The sequence below is a fragment of the Lagopus leucura genome, unplaced genomic scaffold (genome assembly GCF_019238085.1).
Source record: "Lagopus leucura isolate 7727_CA_CO unplaced genomic scaffold, USGS_WTPT01 Super-Scaffold_100014, whole genome shotgun sequence".
NCBI lineage: Eukaryota > Metazoa > Chordata > Aves > Galliformes > Phasianidae > Lagopus > Lagopus leucura.
In genome coordinates, this window is record NW_024962268.1 from 1,949,324 (window position 1) to 1,969,084 (window position 19,761).

General features: G+C 37.0%; 1 protein-coding gene across 2 annotated transcripts in view; it reads left to right on the plus strand.

Annotated features, from left to right (window-relative positions):
- The window catches only part of TNPO1 (transportin 1), a 79,189-nt gene that overhangs the window by 22,251 nt on the left and 37,177 nt on the right, over positions 1–19,761 (plus strand). For both annotated transcript variants that reach the window (XM_042875232.1, XM_042875233.1), the window contains exons 3-4: positions 2,188–2,263; positions 15,273–15,422. In XM_042875232.1, the coding sequence (XP_042731166.1) occupies positions 2,188–2,263; positions 15,273–15,422 (226 nt within the window). The remainder of the gene's footprint in view (positions 1–2,187; positions 2,264–15,272; positions 15,423–19,761) is intronic.

Here is a 19,761-nt window from a genome sequence, read left to right on the forward strand (position 1 = left end):
TCTTGATCATCATGCTCTTCGAGCTGTGTTGTAGATTTTTGAGATGCTTTTGCTGCCTGTGGAAAATCCTACACAGTGTGGCTAAATAACACGTCAAACTCAAACAGGAATTCTTATTTCTTATTAGATATAAAATTGTTTATAGCAACAGTAGTTTTAATACAAAATATTTCTTTAAAGCTCTGCTTCAAAAAAAAAAAAAAAAAGGAAAAGAAAAAAAGGGTAATAACTTCTGCTTTGTTTTTTGAAAAATAGCAGTGTAAGTGTAGGATGGGCAACATAGTGGATGTTGTCTGAATGATGTGCAGAAGTTAAGTAAAAATGCCTTTAACTGATGTTTGAAATGACAGCATGCTCTGGTCAGATACCTGTGATGAGAGAAAGTTCCTCCTATGCTGGCCTGTAAAAGTTAGAGAAGTGGTACACTATGTCATCATGTTAGACATCCATTTAGGAAAAATTTTGATGTCTTATTCACAGACAGCAAACTGTAACTTAAGTAAATCTTTGAAACTGTTTTCACAAACCTCTGGGATGGTTTCTTGTATTATAGGATGCTGCTTAGCAGCTTGTCGAAGCAGGATGGTGGATCAGAAGATTCAAATTTAAAGAACTTTCAGTCATTAATATAAGATTATCAGTGTGCTGTCTTGTACCTTATGACACAGTTTTGACACATTTATGTGATTAGAAACTAATTGTAATGAAGTGGGGAGCATAGGTTAACCAAAATCCTTTGGTATCGAAATCCTAATAAAGTTATGAATCAGAAAGTCTTTCAGATGTTTTTGAGATGAAGAAATTAATTGCTTTTTGAAGGGGAAAAAAAGGGAAAGTGTAGGTGAAGAAGTTGTTGAGGAAAATATGGCCTATTAGCTCTTAATTGGTTCATTGATTGATTAGTTAAATTCCTATTTAATACTCCTAGTTCTTTCTGTGTTTGCTGCTGCTTTGTATTTGAGCTGCTGCAATTTATTGCTGTTGGTATTGTTTGACATACTGTTTTGGTGATCATGTTTCTGAAGCTTGGTGTAGAAAGGAAAAAAAATTACCCTACTTTTTTGCTTCTTAAAGAGCTTCTTGGCATGGAAGCTAAAAAACAATCGTTGGGTGTGTGTTTTATATTTCTTAGGGACCATGTGAGATCATCAGTACTGTTTTCACTTGGCTATCTATAGTAGGCGTGCTTTACTCTTTAAGTCAGACAGGCTTCTCTGACCATTGCTTGATGTAAGCAGCCTAAATATCTAAAAATGAAGTTTCCTAAGTTTGCGATTCGGACTAGGTGAACTGGTAGGTCACTGGAAGGAAGTAGTTTCTTTAGAACTGGAAGGAACTTAATGGGTCATCATATCCCAGTGAATGCATGTGGTTAAGGTTTTACTTTTAATGCTTAGCAATTCATCTAAACAGCTAGTAAAGTCAGTGCATGTGAAGTAAATACTCTTCTTTGAAAAACATTTTTATGCTAAATGTCTTGTTTAACCCTTCTAGATATCATCAGTATGACTTAAAGATGATGCTGCATGCTTATGACTCAAAATACCAATTAATAACAGTGTATGAGAACGGGTTATAAAGAGAATGCCAGATGACTGTTCCAGCCAAACAGCAGCAGATGATATAGTAAATGTTAATAAGAAGCTCATTCAGAAAGCCAGCACTCTAGAAAATGGATATGTATGCAAAGGAAATGTTCTGTATTACTTGTTTTAAGAAACAGAAGATAAGTTTCTGATGCAAATTATCTTCTCACTTAAAAGTATACTAATTCTCACTATCAAAATCATAAATTGCTGTTGTGCTTTAATGCTGGAGTGCTTTTATTTATGACGGGGGGAAAAAAAAAGATGTGTTGTGAGATTCTGTCTCAGCTTCTGTGTGTAAACACTGAAATTAAAAACTATACAGAAGCATCATTTTTAGTGTTTTTAAAAGCACTTTAAGGATTCTATTAATTTCTCTGTCTTTGGATAATTTTTTTTTCTGTACTTCACAACTAAAAGGTATTCCCTAAAGTACAAGGACTGCAGACTTGGTTTTCAGTTTGTTTTTACTCTGACTATTTTAAGCTTTTACAATTGTACAATTGTTTGAAGTGTTTGGAAATTTAATAATAATTTCATCCAGAAGGCTAAATGCTGCATGTGTAAGATTCAACTTCTCCTTAACAGTTTCTCACTACAGAAACTAGAACAACTCAATCAGTATCCAGATTTCAACAACTACCTGATTTTTGTTCTTACGAAGTTGAAGTCTGAAGGTGAGTTTTGAAGATATTAACTCTTTGATTACATTTTATTTTTCACCTGTTTGATTTTTTTTTTTTTTTTTCTTTACCTTTAAAGTAATTGAAAGCTGAATCCTGCAGTAATTCTGTTGATTTGTTGACCTCTGTAGTTATTGAGAACTCATTTAACTTTTGGGAGGATTTGTGGTAACGCATTTGAAAGCATAGTTTCAAAATCTTAGTATAGATTCTGCTCTAAGTATCCTATGAAATTTTTACAGTACAACAGAAGCATCGTACTTCTCTGAGGCTGCTGTGAAACTGGAATAGATTTGATCTATGGTGGTGAAATGTGACTGGGGATGTTATTAAATATTCTGATAAATCCAGTTACAATCATAATTGCACCAGTAATTAGCCTGGTGAACTTTTTAATGGTCACATACCAGAATCATTCAGAGAGAGTGTCAGAATCTTCATCTTAATTCGTCTTAATTTTAGTAAAATGCAGTTAGAAATCACTCACAGTTTACCATTGGTTTATTCTTATGTACCCTAGTACATGCTGTGTACTGCACTCTGTAGCCTCTGCAAATGTGTAAGTTCAGGCAATTCTTTAGTAATGAGCAGAAGGTGAAGGATTTTTATTTGAGTTCTACAGTGGCTGATTTGTGAGATTTTTGCCAGTGAAAGAAAGATATTTCAGGATCTATTTTGGCACATCTGGTTCTTGTATGTTTGTCATTAATATGTTGGATTGTTTGTGATTTTATTTTTTCCTCAGTGTCTTGCCACTAATACTTTTTCTGATTTCTGTTGTTTCACCTCTTGGCTTTAGAATGCCTTCTTTTTTTCAGTTTGAAGTAGATCTTAATTACAAGTAGCCCTGTAACGTTCAAAGCATCAGCAAGATTCTTTATTTTTTGTTTGAAATAGTGTTTTCTTTGTGTTGTCTGCATATCTAGGAAGGATGGAAGGATAGCAGAGTATAATGTTTTTGTATTTTAAGACTGGGATATATCACAGTGGTTTTGGGTCTTCTGTGTAGTACGTTTCCTAATAATATTTAAGGTCTTGGGGGAATCTTTGAAATCTGAGAGTATTTTCAAGACCTGAATCAGCTGAGATAATAAGTTACTGAGCAAGATGATAGTATAGATAGAGAATATCCTATATAGATAGAGAATATGCTTTAATATTGATTAATATGGTATCATACTTCAATTGCTAGTGTGATTTACACTATTAACAGGAAAAAAAAAAAGTGTTTGTGGTCAGACTGCATCCATATCTCGCAGGTACATTATGTAGGTCTTTTATGAGACTGCAGAGAAGTAATTCTTGCTTCAGGGAAGATTTTCTCCTTCATCAGTGACTGAACTTTCAGAGTCATACTCTTGTCTAAGACAGCTGTTCTTCAACTTTGTGTTTCAAGATCAGAAAATCTTCAGAACAGGTGGGGCATGGTCCTGATTAACCTGCTGTAGATGTCCCTGCTCAAGCAGGGGCTCAAGCAAGACGTTTGACCTCCAAAAGTCCCTTCAAACCTCAACCATTTTGTGATACTGTGTCACAGTGAGTCCAGCATTGGTGTTTTCCCATAGTATTTACCAACTTCTAAATATCCTGTTACTTTGCTATGTAGGACTAGTGAAGGACAGTGGGGAATTCTTGGGTGGATTTGCTATGAATCCAATGACCAAGAGCCTTCTGTCAGTATTCCTGCACAAGCAAGGTAAGGAAAGGGACCTCTAGAACTGCTATAAAGCAGTTAAAATACTCTTGCATCCTCTTTGGAACTGTAGGGGAAATGTGATGGAGTCTATCTTGAGTACAGCTGGGGAAGTTTTCTTTACTCTTTTTTTTTTTTTTAAAGAGGATTCTCTTGGCAGTCAAGGCTCTTGACTAGGGAAGACAAGCACTGTGCTTTACACCACAGACAGAAGCTGAGATACCCAATGAACCCTACCCTACTGTTGGAAGCTTCTCTGTGGCTGTGGGTCATGAAAATAAGCTTCCTGCATTGTTCATAGTTTATTCAGTGGGGATTGAAGTGTTATGTTTACTAGTACATGGGGCAAAAGAGAGCTTAGTTTGACAACAGGTGCGGCTATCCATAGATAACATTTGTGCCACTGTTGAAACTGCTGAGGAAGCTATGTAAAGATTACCTTTAGATGGAAGCTCCTGGAAGTTAAAATTCAGTAAGGGGGGACTGAAATGCATTTTAAACACCCTTATTTTATTTTAGTATGGGTTGTACCGTGTTGTTTTTAGCCTGAGTCTTATGTCTCTGCAAGCAAATAACTTTGCTTGCTTAGTTGGCCTCTCCACTAAGGCCTGTAGTCAGGCAGTAGGCAAGCTCATGGAATAAAACATGATCCCAAAACGTTGAAGGCTGGGATATCTCTAGAAGATACTTACGAAGAAGCATTGTGCTCAGAGGTCATCCTTATTTGGGCTAAATGGAATATACATTATCATTCAGATACTCATAGCTGTACATAGATACTTGTAGATTACTGTAGCTGTTTCTTCTTGGTTTCACAAGTGTAAAACTGGCAGATAAATGTAGTGGCACTACACTGGCTTGGTGTCTTTCTTACTGGGACTACTGGGTGATGACAGTCATAATTGTGGCATGATATTTTTTTAATGCAATGTTGTATCAACATACTCTGAGATGACACAGCCTGCTTGCATCAGCAAAAAAAATTACTATGTTGCTTCCTGGTTAACTGTTCTCTGTTCAGCTTTGAAGAGAAACTGGACCAAGACTTAATAGTATCCGTGGACTATTCCTACTCAGTTTATGCTTATATCCATTACTGAATAAGGTCTTTACGCCTCAGATAGCAAGAAAGGAAGCTATCTTTATAATATGACAGAATTCATGTGATATTCTACATGGCTTAATGCAGCTTAAAAGATGCTGGGTGTTTTATTAAAAAAAAAAAAAAAAAAAAAAAAAAAAAAATTGCAAGAACAGAAGTGTTGTCAATACTTACCATTGCCTACGTAAGATACGACAGACCTAATACTCCTTTATCTTGGGCAAAAAGGACACAAATATTAGTGCTGTTCTAGTTAAGACAGACAAACAGTTCCTTTGTCATGTTTACTTTTTTTTAAGTCTTGCTTACATGAAAGATAGAGTATGTTGTTTATGAATACTTTCTGTAAAGCCTTGATTCCTTCTACCTTTAAGTGTGCTGCTGGACTTTTTGCCATAATCTAGGGTAATGTATAGTGAGACAAATAGGCAATGGTCCTGATAATTTTCTGCTGGCTTGTGTGGACATTGTGTAGCTGCAACAAGACAGACAACTGAGTCTTTTGATTCTGATCTTGGATCATGTTTTGATGACCCACACCTCAGCCCGTACTGTTGTGGGAACTCCAGTCCGTGGTCTCACTAGTCTCACTCAGTAGATAGATCGTAGACTTGTGTGAAGCTGTTGCACTCAAGGATCACAGTCCTTGAAACGCATTTATATTCTGAAGGAGAATGAGTAGGGATTGAGAGCAGTGCTTGAGTACTGTACTGTCTTTCTGGTAGTCTTTAAGAGTGGTCTCTGAAAGTTCACTTCCTAGATGTTTAGATTTTGATCTTCGATTGCTTTATAAAGCAATGTCTCTACTACTCTTGATATTTTCATGTGATGACTTAGAGTATTTTACTTTGACACAGTTTTCCCATGGAACTTGGTATTTTTGTTCCATTCCTGCCACCTCCTCTCAACCCCTGCACCGTGCAAAAGCTTTTGTTTCATTTGAAAAGTCAGCACACATAACTTTTATAATAACTCAGTTGTGTCTGCGAGTGGATTTTGAAATGGCCTTTTATAAACTATTACTAGGATCCATAGTAGCCCTGTGGATTTGATGTGACTATTTTCTGATAAGTTTTGAAATTTAAATTTGATCTGGGCTGTGGTTTTCATAAGACCTTTCCACTATGGAATACTTCTTTAATGGTATGTTGATGTGGAAAGATGTTTGAAGCTGAGCAAGAGAAAGACTGTGTGAGAATCACACTGTGTGATTAACCAACTTGGCTTTTCAGGAACATGTTTTTAATGAGCAGGATTAAACCAGAAAAAAGCTCACAAGCTTTGGCTGTGAAATTGAAACCATCTCCTCACCCCCTTCATCCCCTTTTCACCCCCACCCCTCTTTACAAAATACATAATCTAGTCATTATCAAAAAGACTAAAATAGCTGCCAAGGAGTGAATCTGATATCTGATGGGATTACAGTTCAGAAGTAAAGTAAGGTTAATGCACCCTTTAAAAGGTACAGCTTGAAATGTTACATAGCATAGGTGGCATTCTTCTAGTGAGACAATAGCAAAATATTTTTTCCTTCAACTCTGATACATTAAGAATAAAATCAAACCTAACTCAGTGTTAGTAGTCAATGCAAGAAGTAATTCAGATTCATAGACTTAAGGGAAACCAAGTTCTGAGATGATTGATTTTGTCAAATCATACCATTAAATCGGTATGTTTGATTTTTTATTTTTATTTTTTCCCAGTATGGCAGCCAATTCTTCTGTTCCATCCCCCTATAGGGATGCTGTAAAGCAGACTTCAGTAAAATTCTTTGCTTAAGTAGTTTTATGGCATACATGCTACATGTGGGCAGAGACAGTTATTTATTTTCTCTTTTAAGAGTCTTTAAAGAAACATTGAAATTATCCAGTGGATTGCGTTTTGTGATTCAGTGCTTCAGGAATGCTTTCTTGGAAGTCTTTATTCTGAGAGTATGGGATCTCCATTATTATCTCTTTACCTATTCCTGAAGCCCATAGGAGGAAAGCATTCTGAAAGAATAGGTACAGTAGTTCTCTAGCTTAGTACCTTCATTTACTTATTTAGGTTGATGCAGGTTCTTCAAAGGTGCTATTCACTGTAAGTAAGATCATCTGAGGAGTGAAATCTTATAATATCTGTGTTGTCTGAAGTGACAGGTCAGAATTTTTCAGGCTTTCTCTTGGTTATTAGGGTTATCAGACTTTTAAAATTATTCTTTTGAAATTCAGGTAACACTTGATAAGGTGTGTTTCAACCCCAAAGTAAATGAAACTTCATTTTTTGGGCAAGTTGGAGGTCTTTAGCTAGTTCTTTAATGCCTTCCCTTAGTGTATATCTTAGTAGGTGAATGTAATCTACTACAAGGGATATTCTTTGCTAAGTTGAACTCAGTTTGCTAAGTTGAACTCATCCACTCAGTGGTGCTTTGTTTTGTTGTTTCTCCTGTTAAAATGTATTTAAAAAGCCAATATCCAGCATCCTTATGGGGTGTTTTCCTGGAGAAAGAGAAAGTCATTGCTGGTGTGGTTTCTAAATGCACCCAAGTAGAAATACTTCATTCACTTCAGTTCAGAGGTGCTTGAGCCTAGAATGTCTTTAACTGTGGACTTTCTTCCTCTATTTCCAAGGATAAAAATGCATGGATTTTTAAGAGAACTAAATGACTGGGATGAAAGTAGTGTTTAACCATTCACAGGTGGTGGGTGATACAGTGCCTATGAATGTGGTTCATATTTTGCACTATTATTCTTGTATTGGAAATGTAGCTTTTAGGGTAAAACTTCCTAAGAAAAACTGCTCACTGTGCTGATTTCACTCTCAAAGCTGTTCAGAGCTTATTTCTAAAAAAGCTTTGTTCTGTGTGTTTTAACTATTTGGTATGGATTTAATATGTACAAATACGAAGTGTGATAAAAATAATCCCTGATGTCACTGTTCTTGAGGATTCTTGATTAACAAATGGGCTGTCTCTTAGGAGCTAAAACAAAAACAAAATCATTCTAAAACAGTGTATATGAGAGGCACAAGGTGAATGTTTTCTTTAGAGTGGCAGGTATACAGACACCTTCATGAATGTTATTGCAGAAAAAAAAACTTTTTTTCCCCTTTCCCTCTGGAATTTTAAGTAACCTTAAGTGTAATACTTCAAGCTTAAAATAATATATCAGAAACAAAGCTGAAAATGTTTCAAGGCATTCATCGTATCTGAATATATGAAAAACCTTGAAATGTAGTGGCTAGTCTGAAATCAGTGTTCAGTTGGTTTATATGAATGATGGAAAAAAAATTTGACATGACTGCCTGTGTGTAAGAACATCATACAGGCACCGAAATAAAGCTGAAAGTGTTCTGCTGACATTGAGTGATATGTATTTGTTGCTTCAGTAGCAACAGCTATGCTTCTGAAGACCATGTTGTAAATAAAACTGAGCTGTGGTTAATATGGAAAGGATGTTGAACTCCTGATCAAAATTTAATTTATTGGCTGGTAATTCAAATTTTTGCATTTTAACAAATGATGGACACAGATCAATCAGTGCAAAAGTTTGTACATCTCTTCAAGCTTGCAAAACCACAGAACATATAAAGAACTCTTTCAGCTTCTTTATTTTAATGCTATTCTATACATTGCCTCCTTATCCCGCAATTCAGTCAGCGCTAGAATCTTCCTAAGAGCAGAAGATTCAATAATAATAAATGGAAATTCAGTGTAATGATAGTATGATTTGCTACAGTGTCCCAAACTGTAATAGCAAATGCAAGCTATTGTTGTTCTTTGTGATCTCTATAGCAGGCATGTTCAACCCACTGGGCACGTGCAGCCCTGGGTCACTGATAATGCTGTCCCAGAAGATCACAAACTTTTAACATTGTGTGATTTTTAGCAAAATTTTTAGTGAGTCAGTTGTGCACAGCTGAAGCACTGACTGTGTATGGAAAACAAGGAAGGCACATTACTGTGCTAACTCCACCTCTCGAGGCGCCTGCCATGCACACACAGTCAAATCAAAGCTTACCGTGTATTGCACCTTACAGGTGCTTGTGCTGCTTGGCCAGTAAGACATTGAAAACCACTTCAATCTACCTGCATGTGTTTGTGCTTGTGAAGATGCGTGTTTTTTGTTAGTAAGCAGGCATGCTTAATTATTAATTAATTATACACATTATAGCTACGTTTATTTGCTTTTTCTCAGAATTCATAATTTTGATGAACTGTACGTATCATGGCCACTTTTTTTTTGTTTGCATGGAAGTAATACAGTAAGTTAAAGGTTACATGACAAAATCTAGAACACAGATACAAATAAAGTATGAGAAAAAAGCCTGTATTTCAAAACATTAGAATTGACATATATTTAAAAATTGGATGTAATTTCAAAACATTTGCATGTAACCCAGGCTTTATAAGTTGTCAAGGAAGTAGCAAATATAAAATTGTGAAACAAAACCTGATTAATAAAACTTAAATGCAGATTGATAGAGTATCATCTACTAACAACATGTCATATGCTGCATGGCAATTTTAAAACAAAATTCTTAGAAGAGTGACTGCAACATCTGTGGTGTACACATGTTGGCACAGAAAAAAATAGTGCTGCAATCAAATATTCAACTCAGAGAACAATTTGATTAAGTCTCTTTGCTATACTTTTATGGGACCTATCTTAGCAGAGAGAAGTATCCTTTACTTCACAAACACGCCTTATTCATGTCAGCACTTTTTGGTGATATGTACATTTGTGAACAGCTACTGTCAAGTATGAAACACAGAAAGAGTAAGATTAGATCAAAAATCTCTGATAATCCATATCCCTAACCTTGCGAACTCACTGAGAATTGAGTCCACTGCCATTGAAGCAGATACTGATTCATTAGTTTCACAAAAGCAAGTTTTGTTTGTTTTTTTTTTTACATATACACAAAAAAAAACAAACAAACAAACAAAAAAAAAAAACAAAAAAAAAAACAGGTTTGTTACTAATACGTCAACTATATTATATATCGTGTATGCAGCCCAAGATAATCCCCCCTTCACTCAGTGCAATCCAGGCAAACTGAAAGTGTGGACACCCATGCTTAATAGAGCATCATCCTCTGGTTTCTGCATAAACAGAAATGACAGGGAAGTACCTTGGTGTTTTGGGGAAGGAAATGACAGGCTGTGGTGACAGCTACCTGTTTGGCAGTGAACGAATTCAGAAGCAGTGAATCTCTCTGAAGAAATGACTTGGTTAGATGAATGGAAGTTTGTTCACTCTGAATAAATTGAAGGTGAATGTTGTATTTTAAAATGAACTTTAAAATGAGACAGTCCGTCACGCTAATAGCTGTTGGAACACAGGGATTGATTGGATAAGTGAATTGAGGCCTTGTCATCAATTTGAGTAATTCAGAATACTGTTCAGACTACTCAGTGAGTGTTGGGGAGTACAAAATAAATGACTCTCGCCTCCACTGGTGTTGTGTAGGTTGCTGTGCACTGGAAGTTTTCCCTACTTCTGCTGCTGACATCCTGTACACATAGCTTAATAAAAGTTATTTCTTTGGTTAGGTGTATTAGGTTGCATTCTGGGAAATGGCAAGATATAATTTTGGCACTAGTGGAGTTGTCCCTGAAATAAGAAACTAGAGAGTAGCTACATGCTATAAATTAATACTCATACATACTATTTTTTAAAATTATTTTTAGAAATATATTTTTTCTTTTTTCCTTATATTTACTTCATGAGACCTCTTTCTATGAGCAAAGGATCAATCCTCTGCTACTTAGAATACTAGTGAAAATAAGACTATCTAAGAAGCTTTGGTATGTATCTCTGCTGATTTTTGTTTTTAACATCATTTGAAATCCATCTTCAATCTGTTTTCAGTTTCTACCTCAGACTTTATCAGTTGCCTTTCACTGGGAAGGAAGGAAAAAAGGGAAAATTTGGGTGCCTGCCATTTAGAATAGAACAGTTGGAAGGAAACAGCAAAGATAATCAATTTTGACATGATCTGACAGGCATGGAGCATCAGCCACCTCACTAAGAAGCCTGCATCTTTGCAGCTCAGAAATATTTCCCAGTGCCCAGCCTGACTGTCCCCCTGGCAGCTCTGTGCCGTTCCCTTTTGCCATCAGTTCACAGGAGCAGCACCACCGCTGCTTCCCAATAATAAGGGAGACCTTACTGCTCTCTTCCAGTATCTGAAAGGTGCTTACAGCATGAGCGAAGTCGGTCTTTTCTCACTGGTGACAGATGACAGGACAAGGGGAAATGGCCTCAAGTTGCACCAGGGTAAGATTTGGTTGGATATCAGGAAACACTTCTTTGCAGAAAAGGTGTTTAAGCACTGGGATAGGCTCCCCAGGGAGGTGGTTGAGTCACCATCCCTGAATGCGTTTAAAAACCGTTTGGATGTGGTGCTCAGGGACATGATTTAGCGGACGGTTGTTAGAGTTAGGGTAGTATGGTTAGGTTGTGGTTGGACTTGATGATCTTTAAGGCCTTTTCCAACCTGAATGATTCTGTTCTATTCCCATCCTCAGGGAGCTGCAGGGAGCACTGAGGTCCTCTCGGCCTCCTCTTCTCCAGGCTGGGCAATACAAGTGTCCTTAGCCTCTCCCCACAGGATGTGCCCTCCAGTCCTGTTAGCACCCATGTTCCCTCCTCTGGGTGCTTTCAAGTATCTTAACATCCTTTTTATATTGTGGAGCCCAGAACTACACACAGTACTCAAGGTGAGACTGTAACAGTGCTAGATACAGTGAGAGAATCACATCTTCTGACTGGCTGGCTACACTGTATTTGATGCACCCCAAGTGTGGTTTGCCCCATGGCTGCCAGGGCAGCTGCTGGCTTGTGCTGAGCTTGCTCTGGAATGCTTATAAAACTTAGAAGGCTTAAAGCTTGCCAATCAGAATCTGTGCAGTAGCAGATATTCTGGCTAAGAGGACATCCATTCTGACCACTTGAAGTTATGTGAATACTTCTTCCTTGGAGATACTGAAATAAGTACCTGTACCACTTGCTTGAGTGGTCAAACTGTACCACTTGCTTGAGTGGTCAAACTGTGCCACTTCTGATGAAGCAGGTAATCTCACTGGAGAAGAATACCTTACTCAGGTACTGCAGGGCTAAGCTGCCAGTGGTGGGCAGAATGCAATCTTCAGCCATTATTGGTACGTAAAAGCTCGGTCTTGATTTTGTTGTACCTCAGTATCTTCCAAAATTAGTAGGCGCAGCAGAGTAAAGTCATCTTGTGGTTCTGAAGAGCAAAGATTGTCATTTGAAAAGAGGAGAAGGGAATTTTAAAGTGCTTTTCAAAAGCAGGAGTTACTCTTAGCTAGTTATTGAAGTAAATTCTTATTAGAATTAGGTATCTATGGGGTTAGGATGCATTTTTATGACTTTTCAAATTGCTTTTAGGAAAGATACTCAGCTCTAGGAAAAATACTGTGGATACCATTATTGGAGGCAGTTTTTCCTAGGTTCAACTCCTACTTAGTGCTAAGGGAAAGACATTCTTATTTGCATACAACTATTGCAAGTGGACCAAGAGAAGTAATTCCTTTTCAATAAGGCTAGATTTGGCTTCATGAAGGTGGTGAGCTAATCAATTGCACTTGTTTCATCACTACAGGGTAACACACTGAAACTGTTCTGACATCACTGTCATGTTTAACAGCAAGTCTGCCTGCTGACAGTCTGCCAAGAGGTCATGGTGTCTTACGGCACCTACCCTCATGAACAGGAGACACCATTTTTCAGCTCTTACTCTTACAATGGGTGAAATAAACATCTACTGATGCTTAGCTGCATGACATCTTTTTCACTCAAGTAGGATTCTAACCTAACATTGTGGTACCCATGCCTTCTGTAAATATTTCACATATGTACTTATATCATACAGGCTGTGATTAGAGGAGGTAGGGCAGTTTGAAAATGCACTGTAGTTCTTAAAAACACAGTTGTAGTCTTAAAATTAGCAGATATGCATCAATTCTGTGAGGCATTAAAACCTTGAACTAGTGCTAAGGCCTTTAAACAGAGCTGAAAATCTACTGGGGATCGCATGACGTTTGATTTGATACAGTTTTATTGTAAAGCAAGGTGTGGTGAGAGGGGGATTCTTCCACTGATTGATTTATTTGGCACCAAAGATGCTATCAAATGCCAGAAGACTGCTTCACTTTCCTTTTTTTCTTGTGCATTCTTTTTTCTTGTACTATATGTTCTCATCAATTCTATACTTGAAGGTTGACTAAGATAGAAGGAGGCAAGACTGTGATCTTTTTTGATGGCTGAAACATATGGCTGACAGAACTTATCACAGAATCTCAGAAGACTAAGGAGTGTCTTATTCAGCTCTTAGGCCATCTGCCTGTAATAGTGGTGTTACAGAAAAAAAACTCCATCTAGATCTATATTACTGTTTTCTGATAATGTCGCTGTTAAGCTGTTAAACACTCTGGATTCCACAAATATCTTTCTGCAGTCATGTAATACTCAGATTCTCAAACTCAGATTCTGACTGTGGTGTGGTTTTAGAAATGCCTGAGTATCAGATTCTGTGCTGCTTCTTTAACTCACGTAGTTTGAGTCTAATCAGCAGTTCTCTTTAGCCTATATTCATGATCTCTGCTCACTACTTCACCAAGGTGGTGATTCGTTTGGCTTTTTGTTTTTAATCTTCCTCCTTTCTGTTGCTTCTTGAATTCTGTCATTTGACAGAAACGTAACTTTCAGTATGAATCCACGGAGATCTTTGTTGCAGGTGGACTGAATAAGTACTCATTATGGAAAGTAGTTTAGTATTCTAGTTAGACCTTTTAATCACTTTTGGAGGATTGGATTTTTGCAGATGTGTTATCAATGGATAAGTTATGTAAAGCAATCAGTTTGACATATTAAATTGATGTAATAGTAGATGTAGAGATTTTCCTTCTAGTTCAGTGAATCAAACCTGAGACTGATCAAGCGTTCAAGTGAGAACTTCCTTCATTTGGTCACTCTCCATCAGAACCTCAGTGATGGTAACTTCAAAACATTGAACAAAATAATGAAATTATTCAATTTTATACTGTCTTATACTGTTACTACTGTTTGCCACAACTCATAAGCAAGTTCTGTGATTGTTAAAAGTCTGTCTGTTCATCCAGTCTCTAGCAGTTTAATTTAAAATAATAACCCCTTTTAACCCCTTTTTTTCCCAGTCTTCCAGAAAATCTGTTGGCCCTTGAAATACAGTGAAACAGTGTTTATTTTTGCATTGTTTAGAGGTTGATAGGTATTTAAAAAACATGCTATGGATGAAGTTACAGAATTGTTTCAAGTATGCATGTAGAACATTGCTTCTTGGTTTACAAAGCTATTCAACTTTCTGTAAAAGCTGTGCTTGTAAATGACTATGTTTATAGTTATGGAATGTGAAAAACAATGCTTCTTTAAGAAGATATGAATGTAGAAAGTAGATTAAAGAGTATGTGATGGCTTTCTGGTTTTGGAGCTCAGATAAAGTCAGCTGGTTAAAATGAACTTCAATTTCTGAACAAAACCCTTTTTTTCTGAGTACTGCTTTTATTTTAACTAGCCCAGATCACAATAGATTACTTTTCTACTGGCAGTCAGACACCATGGGTGTACTGTGAGTCCTAGTATTTGTGATGCAGTAACTTCAGTATTGAAATACCTTATTTTTGAAAGATGCATCTCTTATTTTGCTTAGCATTACTTCTGTTTGGATATTAATAGTTTTGAAAGCTTGAAATAGATCTTGTGCAAGCTGTTATTGCCCAAATTAGAGGTCGGAGGACGTGCTGCACAGTGCCTACATGATGTGTTGGCTTTATTTTGATGAAAGCTGGGTTGTCATCAACTTTTACAGTAACAGTATTACAACAAGCCTGTCAGTATAATCAAAATATTTGAATGTCTTCAGTTAACCAGTTTGTTGCATGAATCTCTTATATCTTGCAAATTAAGATGTATTCCTTGCGTATAGAAAGCTTGAATATGTTGACTAGGCAATACTGATATTTCAATGTTGAATAATCTGAAATACTGAATTCTGATCCTAAAAAACTTTGTTACATAATTGGCAAGTTGGTGGGAGACATAAGGAAATAAAGGTTAATATCTATAGCTGTATATAGCTATAAGTTTTATTTTTGTTTCATTGCTGTGCAAATCTACCTTATCCAACAAACAAATCAAAGTTTGAATGCAATTTACTTTCTGTTGCAGATGAACCAACACGTTCCTTGAGTGGTCTCATCTTGAAGAATAATGTAAAAGCACATTTTCACAACTTCCCAAATGGAGTAACTGACTTCATCAAAAGTGAATGTCTGAACAACATTGGTGATTCCTCTCCCTTAATTAGAGCTACTGTAGGTAAGTTTGCCCTTGTTGATATCAGTAACATTTTCAATATATAGAATGTCTGAATTGGAGCTTCACGAGTGAACTAAAGAGTTATTAAACTCCTGAAGCTATTTGCTTCTGATAATTGTTGCAGTTTCACAGTATTCTGATGCTGGTGTTCATTTTCAGTATATGAAAGTCATTTTTGCTTCCTGTTAAGTTGATTTACCAATTTGGTTCATGTCTAGAGGAATATAACTATGTTTTCTTGTCTCTACTAAAACTCTACGTTTTTAAACTCTACTTCTTGCCAGTTTTTGTACTTGAAAAGATGAATAGGGTAAGAGTTTGACTGTAGAATTATTTCAGGATTTCACTTGCATCAGTGAAACATTGCTGTCAGATGCTTTCCTTCTCCCTGTCCCAAGTCCACATACGCACATGCACACACTGTCAGGGGAGTGGTTAAAATTACTGTATTGTGTATGATATGCATTCAGATAAAGAGTTTTTTCTTTTAAACATCTGTCAGAAAACAGTACATAAATTAAGCGGATCAGGGTATCAGCTAAAAGAGTGTGTTTAAGTTTGTTTGGGTTTTTTTCTATTTTTTTGCTACATAAATTTTTGAATTCCTAGCAGTTCTAGTGCACTTCCAATGTAAAAAGTGCACTTCTGCCTCGTTGTTGTTTACTTCCAGGTAGAGTTGCTTTTCTGCCCGTTCACTGAGAATATTATTTTTACTAATTACTAAAATGATTGCAGTAATTATCTCTTCCTCTCCGAAAAGTAGGAAAAAAAGGTAGAATAAGCAATAGTGTCATACTTGGTTACAAAAGGGATCCAGTTTAGGAAAAAAAAAAAAAAAAAAAAAAAAAATTACATTCATGTCACCCGACTTCTGCTGGCTCAACGTGCAAAATAATTGATCAGCTGCTCCTATAGAACTCTTTCTTTGCATTTGATTCTATGTAGGATTGCTTCTTTGGACATCTGGATTATTTACTTTGGATTATTGAAAAACACCCATCTCTTAGGTTGCTTTTTTTTTGGCTGTCTCATAACTTTAGAAGCTACTGTACTAGATATTAATATTGCCTAATTTCTTTAGTAGCTGTAGAAAAAGTCTGCAGATATTTTTGTACTTTCTGATTGTAGGAGTCCTATTTGTCAGTTCAGAGGAATTGTTAGTGGAATTGTACAGTGGAACTGACCAAGGAAAATATTCTAGCACCATTTGGATTGCTGTCTTAGGGTTGTTTGGTGATTTGGTGGTTACTGTTAGTTTTTTGTTTGTTTTGGGTTTTGGGGCTTTTTTTTGTGGAGTTATTTGTTTTCAAGCTATTCTTATTTGATTTCTTCTGGTAGGAATTGTTTGTGGGTTGTCTAATTACGATTGAACTTTAAAAAGTGATCCTTGCAGGGAGTATTCTGACATATACGAACTCAGAAGATGTGCATCAACTGTTGAACTGCATGCTTACATAAGGATTCCTATATACTGCCTGCTGTGTACATTCCCACATGGAATAAATGTTGGATCCTCCTGACTTCTGTCTTGATGTCACCTACATGTAAATGTTTTACTACCTATCACATTGCTTGGCATTTTCTAGTCAGGTGCATACTGGTTTTTGCTGTTCAGGCACAGTTAATTTAATGGATCACCCATAAATAGGATCTCTGGAGTTCTGTGAGGAAGACAAGCAAATACAGCAGCACTGAAATAGCATCAGAGAAGAAGTAATGTGGCCTTCACTCCTTTTGTGGTCTCTCACATCTAGTGCTATCCAGAAAAAAGCTAACACCTTATGACCAAGATGGAGGCAAGCTGATCAGTTTCACTGTTTACCATTTCCCTGTTCTTAAGCCATAAATGAGTAATGATGTGAAACTTCTCTGTGTGATGTTGCACAGGTTTTAAAAACTCATGCTAGTGTGGACTCAAATTTTGAAGTGAGAGCTACATGTGTTGAGGATTCACAAACTTGCTAGGAAATGAGTGCATCTATTTTGGGGATGCTTATGACAGTTCTTAAATCTTCACAGAGATTCTAGTTTGGGCAGGCCCTGCTTAAAAGTCAACAGGCAAAATAGATTGATGAGAGTAGTGGCAGGACTGAAGAAGCTTCACTGCAGAAGGGAAATGAAGGCAAATGGCAAAATCACAGCCCTGATAACAACCATAAAATTAGCTTTTTAGATTAAGGATTTTAGAAATAAAATTTTAAGAGCTACAGAGTCAAAGTACTACCCAAAATAAAGCAAAAAAGAATTCAGCCTTTCCCTGCTGCTTTCGTTAAAGTATGGAGCTTAGCTCTTTTTCTTTGTGTTGTTTTTTTTTTTTTTTTTTTTAATTTTAGTGTTGATGCTATAAAGTAGGGTTGCCTGTAATTGAAATAGTGAGGAAAGAGGCGACAATGACACTTACGTTTTTAACAGTTTCTGACATTCCTCTGGAATTTCTCACATGCTTGGTGCTTTCCTCGCTGAATAACTGTTTGGTAGGTTTACCATTTGTCAAATGACATAGCAAAAGATTCTATATTACTGATTTGAATTTCGTTAGACATCAAAGAACGTATTTGTAAAGATTTTTACTTTCAGATTTCTAACCTTGCTGCTTAGGTTGCTGGTGAGAAGAAAGGGTTCCCTTAGCTGTCAGCTCCTGCTCAAATACATCAGAAGTCAGAAACTGCTAAGCTGAGTGTTTATTTAATTTGGTTATTCATCTGGTGTCCACATTTCTGTGACTTAGTGTCAAAGGCTAATGTCTGGTGTCCTCTGTTCCCTAATGGACAAATGAAGCAGGAGGAGCAGGAGAAGTTTCACATTGGAAAGGAGATAAAATGCATCAGAAGTCCATGTGGATTTTGTGTAAAATGAGCATAATTATCTAGAACTTAATTGTTATGCCTGCTTCCTCATTATTCTTAAAACCTTCTGCAAAACTTCAGATGTTATATAGTCTTTGCCTCTGCAACTACTTGATAGCCTGTTTTTTAATTTGTCCCCACTAGTTTCATAATTTAAAAAAGGAAAAACAAAACCAAACTGACACAACATTGAATGGCTTCTCTGCAGACCTGTTCAGAAAGCTCTTAATGACACATATGGTCTGAACTATGTGTTCCCCTGTTGTACGGAGCAGTGGCCTTAAGTTGCTTCTTTCCTGCATGTCTCAAAGTATTTCCTCTGAAGTTATCCCTGTCTGGAATAAGCCTTTTTGAAAAATGCTTATAGTTTTCCACTTGCTTGCCCTCTGAAAGTGCTTCTAGGACCTTTCCAAAACTACCAACCTGTTTAAGGCTTGACGTGTGACTTTTCTCTCTTGTTGGTCCAGTGGAGTTCCAGGAATTTTGTTTGTATATGTGCTTCTGAACCCATGTTAATTCTACTAATCTGTGCCAGTTCTAATGTAGGGAGACAGTTTTGCAATGTAAGTACTTTCTCTTGAGTTCAAGAGCATTGATGTATTTTGTTCTTTTTGTGAGGTTCAGTTTAACTACATGAGTCAGCAAGTTGACCATGCAAAAAAGAAGGCTAGTAGTATCTTGTGCTGCATTAGTCAAAGCATTGCCAGCGAGTGGAGGAAGGTGATCCTTCCCCCTCTATCTAGTGCCTGGAGTGCTGTGTGTAGCTCTGTACCCTCTAGAACAAGGCAGACCTGGACATACTGAGTACAGTCCAACAAAAGGACAAGAGGATTAAAGGGCTGGAGGAAAGGGAAAAGACTGATCAGCCTGAAGAAGAGGAGGCTCAGGAGGAATATCATCAATGTGTATAAGTAGCTGAGAATGCAAAGAGGCTCTTTTGTGTGATGCCCAGTGCTAGGACAAGGGGAGGTGGCTACAATCTGGAACACAGGTAGTTCCTCCTGATCTGATCTGATCTGGAAACTTCTTTATTGTGCTAGTGACAGAGCAGTGACTCCGGTCTCCCAGAGAGGCTGTGGAGCCTCCTACTTGGAGATCTTAGATGCTCCCTGGGTATGGCCATCCTGCTCTGGGTGTTAACTGCATGGGTAGGAGTTGGGCTGGGTGGACCCAGGGGTCCATGTGCAGATTTACAGGAATCTTTTCTCTTCAGCTACAGTTATGAAAAAAAAGTTGTATATAAATGAGTATTGTGAGCTGTGTAGTTGTTTTTTACTTCTCATGATTCTTATTTGCCTGTTGCCTTCTTAGTTTTTCCAGTCTTATTGCATCCATGGAAGCATGATGCAAAATTTCTTCCTTCCCAGAATATCTTTTGCTCTGTAAAACTGACCTACGTTCTTGTCTATTGAATAAGAATTTTAACATTTTACCCAAAGGAAGATGGTATATGGTGATTACTTCAATTGAAGTGCTTAGGAAAGGAGAACTTC